At 42.9% G+C, this 10,999-nt stretch overlaps 3 protein-coding genes across 3 annotated transcripts; 1 reads left to right on the forward strand and 2 right to left on the reverse strand.

The window, feature by feature from the left end:
* Nucleotides 1-261: 261 nt before the first annotated feature.
* On the reverse strand, nt 262-3,815 carry PCYB_081320 (U5 small nuclear ribonuclear protein; the record flags this gene model as incomplete). The annotated part of the gene is made up of 1 exon (XM_004221870.1): nt 262-3,815. Exon 1 carries the CDS (start codon nt 3,811-3,813, stop codon nt 262-264), a length of 3,552 nt encoding a protein of 1,183 aa, XP_004221918.1. The 5' UTR covers nt 3,814-3,815.
* A 2,633-nt stretch (nt 3,816-6,448) lies between these two features.
* On the forward strand, nt 6,449-7,336 carry PCYB_081330 (hypothetical protein; the record flags this gene model as incomplete). The annotated part of the gene is made up of 2 exons (XM_004221871.1): nt 6,449-6,840; nt 7,018-7,336. Coding segments are annotated over 2 exons (711 nt in total), but the record flags the coding sequence as incomplete, so codon positions are not given.
* A 612-nt stretch (nt 7,337-7,948) lies between these two features.
* Nucleotides 7,949-9,434, reverse strand: PCYB_081340 (60S ribosomal protein L13a; the record flags this gene model as incomplete). The annotated part of the gene is made up of 2 exons (XM_004221872.1): nt 9,054-9,434; nt 7,949-8,545 (listed from the first exon to the last, which is right to left on the reverse strand). The coding sequence occupies exons 1-2, from the start codon at nt 9,063-9,065 to the stop codon at nt 7,949-7,951; spliced, it is 609 nt and encodes a 202-aa protein (XP_004221920.1). The 5' UTR covers nt 9,066-9,434.
* Nucleotides 9,435-10,999: the final 1,565 nt, after the last annotated feature.

Below are 10,999 nucleotides of genomic sequence, written 5' to 3' on the forward strand. Positions count from 1 at the left end.
TGCGCTACCCCCATAATTATTCCTTGGCGCCGGAAAAGCACATCACACATACCAAGTCGATAACGAGACGGTAAATTAAAAAGTGACACCCTAAAATATGTTGTTGCAAAGTTGCGCGTTTCCGTGCAGCCAGCTGGAACGGCAGCGCGCACGAAGCATGCAAGTAGGGATAAACGTATCATTAAGGATTGAAAAAAAAAAAGTCCATACCCCTCTCCACAGGTACACACAGGTACGCACACACGTGCCAGTGTGCCCCAGTCAGAAGTATTCCGCGAACTCGTCCTTTATGTTTAGGAGCATCGGGTCGTCAAAAAATCGGTTAATCGTAACATCCTCGGTTAACCCCTTCCTCCTCCTCGTTTTAAGCAAAAATTCTCGGGCCAAATGCTGAATAGGCGCTGGCTCCAAGGGCCTTAGAATGACTGACTTATCTAGAGGGTCCCCTGGGACAATATGCCAGTGATCAAACATACTTAAGCAAAATGCCTGTCCACTAGTATGTGTCCTTAAATCAGTTTCGAATCCGAAGGACTCAATTGCTGGTAAGTACGCATGAACCATATACAAGGGGGTTCCCACTTTAGGGAAATCTTTCAATACGTGACCTCTTCTTCTAGACAGCACATTATAAACTGATGAAACAGAATCACCTGAACAAATAATTTCTGTGAACAAAATAGGTTCCATTAACCTCGGGGTAGCTAATAAAAAGGATGAATATATAGCTCTCCTCGTTGTTGGTATAATTTGCCCAGCTCCTCTATTGATTGGGTCATCATCTATTTCACCTTTTAAAATTTTTACTTTCACATTTTTCATGCACTCTTCGATTAGAGGTCCCTCCTTCGTGGCCCAGCAAAATCCTTGGATAATATTCTCCTTAATGGCGTACAGATTTTCTTTGTTTGTTTCTTTATACAAGGAATCGTCGACTAGGATGTTTGGGCTGTTGCTTTCCGGACCGAAGGCCCAAATGGATCTTATTGACAGCATATCCCAGTTGTGCTTGTCCGTGAGCAACGAGATGACGTTTTTGTCTAGGTTGTAATTCAGAGTACTCGTGCGTTTCTCCGAGGGGGGGTTTCCTTCGTTTGCTCCGTTTAGGTGCACTTCGTCGGGTGCGTCTGATTTGTCCGATTCGTCCACCGCTTCCACCGCTTCCCCCGCTCCCCCCTCCTCCCGCAGCAGCCTGTCGACCGTGTGCAGGTACTCCTCGACGTTGGCGTCTCGCTCGCCCTTGTTCAGGTGAACCAGCCCCTGCACGATGTCATCCGTCAGCTCCTTCTGCATCGGTTCCACAATCATGTGAATTTTGTTCTTCTTATTTGGAGTCTCCGCAAAACAGTTCAGAGCCGACGTTTCGATAACCGTTTCGTTAAACTGCACCACGGGATCGGATACCTTAATTTCGAGGTCTCCATAAAGCTTCCTCAAGTCGTGCAAAATGCAGTCCAAGTATAGCTCCCCCGTCCCCAGGATGATATGTTCACCAGATTCCTCCACTTTGGTGCTGGACAAAGGATACGTTTTGTCAATTTTTCTGAGACCATCCAACATTTTGGGAAGTTCCGAGGGGTTAATAGGTTCACAAGCGACCTTAAAAACGGAGTTAGCACAATTTATATACTTGAACTTTCTATGTAATGGATAGAATATCTCCGTTTCTGCTTCTTCTTCCTCGAGCAGGAGTCTCCGTTCTTCCTTTTTCAAACCATTTCGAGATCCTCCTGAGGTGGGTAAAATTCCCGCTGCTTTCATTCCGTTCAACTCACCCTTCTTCTTTGAGCCTTTTCCCTGTGCGTACCCAGCTCTCTTCTTTTTCACATTCGTTATGGTGCACGTTTTGTTAATGCAAATATCAACTCCACCAATGAGAACGAAATTTCCCGCGGGGACCTCATCGACCTCGACTCGGTATCTACCCTCGTAAATCCACAGGTGAGTAACTACTCTAGTTATCATATCTTCATCGTCACTAGGGCTGTATCCCTCCCCTAAGATGCGCACTGTTTGTCCCTTCCTGATGGTACCACACATGACCCTACCGAAGAGATCCAAAATGATGCATTCCGGTCGATGGTAATTCTTAATTATGTAAATCATTAGATTGTCCGTTTGATCCCCTTTAAGACATCTCATCATATCGTAGCATAATTTGGTTTTTAAAGAACCTGAATAAATTTGCCTCGTCTTCTGTTTAGCATTCTCTAATGGAGAGGGACAATTATCCAGAATGACATCCACAAATGCAGTTGTATCTTCAAATATCATGCCATTGATTTTTTTAAGAAGGTATTTATTATTAAAAAGGTAGTCATTTTTTTTCAGGGTAATGTTAAAATTTTTAAAAAACGGAATCAGGAATTCTTTTTCTTCTGAACAGACATACCCGAAGATTTTATAAATCGGATTTAAGATAAACTCAACAAATGATCTCCTCTGATTTGAATAGAGTGGAGATGAAACGAAAGAAAAATCCTTCTCGTTAAAATAAATATCTCCCCAAAGGTGCTGTGCGAATTCGTCAATATCAATATTGTATGCACTGTACAAGTTACAATAAATTTTACTAAACGATTTGAGGGTAAAAAAAACTCCATAAATGCTGGAAGCGAACAGGACGTTGTTTTTCAAAGGTGATAACAAAAATTTCTTCTTCTCCTTTGGACTCTTATTTAACATGTCACAAAACGACTCAATTTTATTGTTAATCTCCTCAATGGTGTAGTTAATTTTGTGGTATGCATCATTCGGAGGCAAACGCAAATCCATTATTAATTTATCTATACAGTTAATAATTAATACCATCTTCACATTTTCGTAAATGCACGTTTTTATTATATTTTCCGTCACGTACATACATCCATCGGTGACGTCTACAACCAAACAGCAGCATTCACATATATTCACTGCACATAGGAACTCATCAAAAAAATTGACATGTCCTGGTGTATCCATGATATTAAAAAGGTATGATTTATATTTCAAATTATTTTTTTTTTTATTCAGTAAAATATTACTAGGAATATTTTCATACATTTTATTTTGAAGAATGAGTGATATAGGAATTGCTTTAATGGATAATCCTCTTGCTTGTTCATCAAGTCTTGTATCTGTATAATTTATTAAATGGTCAATTTTTTTTGTATTAAATGGAGTCACCATGGATGTATTATTTTTTCTTACGTTGTTTCTTTTTATTAGTACTCCCTCCATTTCGGTATTCACGTGAAAGAAGCTTACTGTGCCGCTGTTTGGATTTCCCTCACTTGTTGTGCCACTTCCATAAATCAATTTCGTTTTGCTATCCTTTTTTTCTCGAGTAAATTCGATTATCCTATCTATGAGGGTGGTCTTCCCGTGATGGAAATGTCCCGCTATACAAATATTTTTTATAAATTGCGTTTGGGACATCAACTGCGACATGTATTTAAAACTGAACGTGTTGCTGGGGAGACTCGTTTCGATCAGGTCGAAGTTCTTCCTGTTTGCCTCCACGTCCAGTTTCTTAATGAAGCTGATTCGCTCTACATTTGTGTTTATTTTATTGATCGTCGCTTCTTCTATGTCTTGTGTATCCTCCTGTTCCACAAACACTTCCACCCCTTCGTACGCTCTCTGTAATTCGTCCATGTTGTCCCCGAGGTGTTTTTCTCCTCCCCCGTCACGTCCGTCCTCACGTCCGTCCGCACTTTCGTCCTCACTTTGGTCATCACTTCCGCCATGGCCCCATTCGCTGCCGTCTCTACCAGCTTCGTTTTTCCCCTTTTTTTCCCCCTCTTCTCCCCTTTGCCTTCCTCCGACCCGCATCGCTATCCTCATCACTACCTTCGTCACTACCTCCGTCGCTATCTCCATCCGAATCCGAATCCGCCTCCTGCTCCCCCCCCTCACTCACGTCGTCCTCTTGGTCCCCATCCGAGTAGTCCTCATCGCTGTCGATGTCTTCCCCTATGTAATTTCCGAACTCGTCGTACAGGTTGTTCTTCGACTCCATCGCTGCCCACCACACAGGTTGCTCTGCTGCAAGCCGTTTCCTACCCGCCACACAGGTGGCTCTTCTCCAAACCGTTTCCTACCCACCACGGGGTTTTCTGGCTACGCTCCGCGCAGGGTAAATAATTCCCTTGGGAGGCACTTCCAACCTTCCCCCGATACCGCCGGAACGTTGCTGACGAACGGACCCTTTCGCGCCTTCACTTCACTCGCCCGCTACGCAGACTGCAGAGTGAGCGCCTTAACATGCATACGAAAGCAGCGTCCGCCGCAACTTTGACGCGACTTCGTTCCTTCCTCTTTGCAGTTGAGTGGGTCGTAAAACCGCGCTATTCGATTATTTTGTTTTTTGTTTATTTTTTTGTTTTACTACTTTATTATTTTATTATTTTTTTATTTTGTTGTATTTTTTCCCCTTCTCCAAATTTGAGTTTCTTCCTTTCCGCTTCTACCCCGGTTGAACAGCTGGGTTTTGTTTTGCTACATATTCCCCGTTGGTTGGGTTGCTCTCTCCCTCGAGCCAATTCGAATCAACTTTGGCAGGCTTCTCCCCTTAACCGTAGTTCGTTTTTCTCCTCCCTTGGGATAATGCAGCTTGCTCGCTTTGGAAAGTGGCAATTCGTGGACTCCAATTTTTCTTGCCTTCGTCATCGCTTTTCCGTTTTTTTTTTTTTTTTTTTTGCGTGCCACACATTGGCTGGCATTTCTGCACTGCATATTTTTGTGCCACCTTCCTGTTGTGTTATTGTTTTTTTTGTTTTGTTTTGCTTTGCTTTGCTTTGCTTTATTATTTTTTTTTTTGTTCCATTTCCTCGAGCTACCTGGTCAACATGCTGGTGGACGAGTTGATACAGTAACTCTTCTTTCGCCCTTTAGCCACTCCTGCCTTTTGCCCCTTCGCCCGTGATTCAGGTGACTCACGTGAGCCCATTTCGTTTCCCACCTCATCACCAATCATGCATAATAACACCCACAAGCGCAGGGAAGACGAGGCGAACGCCCCGTACGATTCCAGGGGGGAAAGGCCCACCCAACAAGGGAAATTAAAAAAAAAGTACCATCCCTTTCGATGTTGCCAGGTGCAGCCACGGAAATTTTACTAAGTAAAGGCTTCTCATTTTTTTTTTTTTTAACATGTCCACACGAAAATGGCAATAAAAGGGTCATTACTCTTTAAGCACAGAAACGTTTAATTCGTGTCAGTAGGTATGAAACAAAAGATGTATATGAGTTGATATTCCCTCCTCTAACTGCACCCACGTGGAAGTACATCCTTGGAGGTACCTCTGCTCATATAACCCTATTGGAAGATCAACTATTCTCGCTTTCCGATTTTATTACCCTCCAGCGAATCTTCAAAAGGGGGCACATATATATACTATACCCCCTTTTGAGTTAGCCATGTGTGTCACGGCGCTTGGTCTTATTTCTCTTTTTGCGCGAATGGACTGCTAGGAATTTTTTAATCATCACTCTGTTGGCACCTCTGTTGGTACCTCTGTTGGCACCTCTGTACGCGCTGGCACACGTGTGTAGCGCAGCATGCGTTCCTCCACTCATTCGTGACACGCGAGTTAACCCTGCATGGGAGTAAACTAACGGAGAGGTATACTCCCCTAAGTGGATGTCCTAGCGGATACCTCCCCCCTCCCAATCTCACATGAGTACCATGTTCAACACGACTAGTAAAAGGTGAATCATTAACTGGCATGTGCTTGGCCATCATCGCACATAGGCATATATTCCTCCATGGGCACTAACCTGTATGAGATTTTTCGCATCGTCAAACGTGCTATTCCGAAAGGGTGGATCCACCAAGGGGGTATATTAAAAAGGCGCAAAGGGGGTCGCGGCAAAAGGGATCGCAGCAAAAGGGATCGCGGCAAAAGGGGTCGCCGCAAAAAGAAGGCCTTCATGTTCTGGTCCCTCCTACCTGCTTCTCCACTCCTGCTTCTCCACTCCTGCTTCTACGCTACTGCCGATTCCGCTTCTAGTTTTTTTTCACGCTAAGTAGCCCGAAAGTGGATAGGCACCCACACAAGGCGTAAAAAAATGTGCTAACCAATAGGACAGCAAAAAAAAAAAATAAATAAAATAAAAAAAAAAAAAAAGAATCATAATAACAGCAGTCGTGGTAGAGATAACTGCACACAGAGGCTCGATCGGTTAAATTGGAAGCAAACTGGAAAGGCAGACAGAGGAGCGGCAGACAGCGGAAAGGCGCGCGACCGTGTTACTGTGCAACTGCAAAGGCGCTCTCCCACACCCCAAACCACATTTCGCGAAATCGGCAAAGAAACACAAAAACAAACGTGTGCACTTGCCTGAACATATATTTAAGCAGAGTGCAGTACAGTACACTACAGCACAGTACAGCACAGCACAGTACAGTACAGCACAGTAGGCATACCCCTGAGTACACCCTGGTGAACCTGGCCAACTCCCCAAGATGAACCCAGGCGACGGCATCGAACCCATCGAAATCAGGAAGATGCGAAACGACTTCGTCAGATGCATCATCAAAGATGAGGAGTACAAAAAAAAAGACGAGAAAAAAAAAGAAATCGTTAAGTATTGTAAAAGCTACAAAGATTTTTGCAACATCGTAAGTTCAGTAAATATGAAACCAGTTAGGACATACGAGCAGAAGGTATCCTATGATGATTATGTCAGTTTGAAGATTTCCTCCTCACAGTCTCAAATGGAAGCTATTAAAAGGAGAAACAGACGGAGCCAAAATTTTCAGCTCACGAATTTATTTCAGATTAATAACCACGTGGAACTACCCTCTCCGCAAGAGGTCGAAGAGAGGAAATCTGAACAGGAGATCCAGCAATTTTTGTAAGTCCCTAAACAAAAGGTCGCGAGTGAGCGAAGAAGTTGTCGTATCCAATGTATGCACTTCTTCCATCCTTCCATCGTCGGTGCGGCTACCATCTCATTTGCTTACACAACCACCACCACCACCATCGCCAACACCATCACCAACACCACCACCAACACCCTCTGTCACCTCAGACGCATGCTCTGGGACAACCAAAAGGATTACGCCAATTTTATAAAACGCAACTACACCTCCGATGAACTGGCACACGTGCTTAGCCTTATAAGAAGAAAATGGGACGACCTGTTTGAGCCCACTAGTGTAGAAGACCCCGTGATGGAAACGGCCCAGCAGAAATTTCTCAACTTGGCTAACTTCCTCATTCATTGGGTGAACCATTGGGAAAAGCAGAACCTCTCCGCTTACTTCACGCAGGACGAGTTGAACGATATAAACTTAAACCTCCAGGATGTGATTGGTAAGATTGAAAAAACGGCTTCTATGTATGATGAGGTAGTCAATGGTGAAGCAAGCATAATGATAAATCAACTTAAGGAGATTCACCTTTAGCGGAATACCTGAGGGGTGCGGTCTGCACGTTCTACTCTCTGCCGTGTGAACTGAGCCCACACAGTGGGAGTGTCACACCCCAACGTAACATGCGCAGCTAACACATTTGCATTACAAGCGATGTGTCAAACGAAGGGGACCTCCTATACCTCTTTTCCTCTCCCAACTCTTTACCGCCAAACCTTCAGTTGCTTAATTATTTTAAAAAATAGCTTAAAAGGTATTGTGCATTTGCATATATGAGGTTGGGTCAGTTGTGCCTGTCAAGTTCCCGGATGCACACATATAAATATATACACATATAGACACCTGCGTTGGTGCACATTTCTGTCCTGTTGGCCAAAAAGGTTTCTTTCCCTCCTTTATCTCTCTCGGTAATAAGTGGCATGCAAAAAGGAAAAAAAAAAAAAAACACACACACATACACACACAAAACTGCACATGCATGTACAAGTGGGCGCATTTATCATACGTTGTGTGCACACATGCATCGTGCGTGGTGTGGACGCAGATTGCGTTCCTGTGCACGGGGCGCACACTCACATATCATGCTGCCTATGCGTAGCCAAAATTCTCCAACACCTTGCGCTCCTCCGGATTTATCATATTCAGAGCCTCCGTCTTTAACTGCTTCTTCTCATTCAGTACATTCACCTTCTTTTTGTAATATAACTTACTCAGCTTTTTTCTTGATATTTCATTTTTCTTGACCAACTCATCATAGTTCCAGCCCACTCGCGAACTTAACGTTCCAAGTCGACAATATCTCCTATGCTTTTTCAACCTGAATGCTCTCAAGGCACTTGGTAACACGTACTTTTTCTTTTTATCATATGGATATGGCATGCCTACAAATACCTTCAATTTTTTAAGGGCAATTTTTCCCTTGTATGTTTTGTGTGGTAGCATTCCCCTGACACATCTCCATAAAATTTTGGATGGTTCTCTCAAATGTAGAGGTCCTTTCTTAGGGTTCGTGTTCGTTCGAAGTCTTAGAAATTCTTGGTACTTTAGTCTGTTTCTGTATAAGCTACCTGATATATTGATATCTTCGCACCTCACGGCGACTACTCTCTGGCCGTTCAGAAGCTCCTTCGCGATTATCGAGGCCAATCTTCCCAGCAGGTGTCCCTTGCAGTCGATTACGTATACCTGGTGTGGGGAAGCGATGAGGGGAAGCGGTGTGGGGAAGTGCTAGGCCGATGCGGTAGGTCGACGCGGTAGACCGAAGCAGCGTAGTTGCACGGGATGCTCATTCACAACTTCGCTACACTCGCACCTTTACACCTTTGACGCATTTCAACATGCCAACGTGTGCGCTAGTGCATCCTCCATGTCGCTCTCTTCCTCGCGATATGTTCAGCAAAAATGCGCTCATACAACGATGAGCTCTCATACATACACAATGTCGACACACACGCGCTTCTGCGCGCTGACCGATGCGTCCCTACAAACTGGCGCGACTGCCTCCCCGCGAAGTTGTACACAGCCTTTCACCATCAAATTTCGTGTCATCCACATCGAGCATATGCAACAGTTGTGCGCGCATAAGCATACGCTCCTCTCATCGCACGTGGCACGTTTTTAATTTTTTTTTTTTCTTATATCACTCGGGTTAACATTCACGTTAGCATTCACGTTAACGTTGTCGTGGCCATACCTTTTTATACATGGTTTTCCACAGGGGGCTGAAGATGAGAAAAGTGATTTCTGTTCACTTAAACAGTTAAAAAAAAAACAAACTTTTGCAAAAGAAAAAAAATGCCGATTTCGAATTCCTGGCAGATGTTTAATTATATATCATGGCATAACGAAGGGAGATGCTATTTTGTATTAACATAGCTTAGCTAAGCGAGAGAGAAGAAAAGGCAAAAAAAAAAAAAAAAAAAAAATTATATATACTTATGTACCACCTCAACGCAGTGTTGGAATAGCTTAAGTTTTATCTTAAACACGTCGAAAAAGGAAAAAAAAAATAAAATAAAAAATAAAATAAAATGCAGTAAAAATCAGTGTTGCTGTTTATATTGGGCCTAGCATGAAAAAACCGTTACGTTGCGAGCTCTTCTCAAACGAATCGAGTTTATTAAAATTGTTCTCTTTTTTTTTCACGTCACGCGTGTGGTATTATTTATTGTATGCTCATGAAGGAGCTTCCTCTGCCTCTTCGCGCTTTGCGCATGTATGTATGTACTTATGTATATTACGTACGTACGTATGTATTATGTATGTATGTATGCCCTTCCTTCCAGTGACCCGCAGAGCACCCGACGGCCTATGTTTTTTTATTTTTGCCGCAGTGCGGAATAGCGCCAAAGGAAACAAAATCCTAACATAGCTCTTCTGCCCCATAAAAAAAAATCATGTGCAACGCTGGTATATAACGTGCTACACGATAGGTATATTTTTTTATTTACATTTACGTTGCCTATGAGCTCCTCCTACCCACTGTACACTAATCTCATAAGAGTTAAGCACACGGTGCTAACCCACCTCGCGGACACCTTCCTAATTTGCTCATTTCCACCATACAGGGGAAAAAAAAAAAATACGTAATTTGGTAATTATTACCAAAGGGGGGAAGGGGATATTTATTTATTATTTATTCCTTCCAAAATGACACCTCCCCTGTTTCATCATCATCAGGGGAAAGCGAGTTGGTCAAAATAAATTCAAGCTTATTTTATATCATCACAAATGAACAAATATTCGTGGCATTCTTCCTGTTATTTTTTTTTCTTATTTGTATGTTCATTTCAAATAAATCGTTTTTCTTTTTCCGCATGCCTTTTCGCTGTCGTCAATCAAAATGGGTATATATACCCCCCAAAATTTAGGGGCACAAAAAAAAAAAAGGCGCGCAGGACACTCGTTCGACAAACTTCCCCCATTTGCCTCTCCCTTCACATCTTTAACACTGCGCAAGATTATGGCAACAGAAACAAAGGAGGAACACACAACAATGTAAAAAAAGAAAAAAAGTATCACCTATTTGCTCGAAACTGTTTTCCCCTTTTTTTTTTTGTGCGCGATGCCCAAGCTCGGGGAAAAGGAAACAACCTCGATCGATCACCACCTAACTCGCTTGATTTTTTTTTTTTTAATCTGCAGAAAGGAAAATAAAAAAAAAAAAAGATTTACCACCTCTTAGGGAAAAGAAAAATAAATGTAGATTTGTACATATTTGGAGATATTCCGCTTTTAACATTTCTTCAACAATTATAACGTTTTTGACTCATTTTGGCAAATAAATCATTTTGCCAATTTCACAACTATTGGGCATTTTTTATTTTTCCGCACCCCAATACGGACCCCTTTCCCATTGTGTACTGCTTCCCCCAAGGGGCCAATCCCACACGTAAAGAGACCATCGCGTCATGTACATGTAGAAACTTCTCCCATTCCCCCAATCTTCATTTTTGTTAAGGCTGCAAAAATGAAGCTTTGCATATTTGTCACCCCTTGCATGGGATCCACCCCTCACACCAATCGAACGATGCTGCTATTACCGCGCAGTTTCCCCCCCACACACATACACAGCGGGATCGCCTATTTTTTCATGATAAATGTTCTGTTTGGGTTATGCCCCCCAGCTGCTAGCATATT

This window comes from Plasmodium cynomolgi, chromosome 8, assembly GCF_000321355.1.
Source record: "Plasmodium cynomolgi strain B DNA, chromosome 8, whole genome shotgun sequence".
Taxonomy (NCBI): domain Eukaryota; phylum Apicomplexa; class Aconoidasida; order Haemosporida; family Plasmodiidae; genus Plasmodium; species Plasmodium cynomolgi.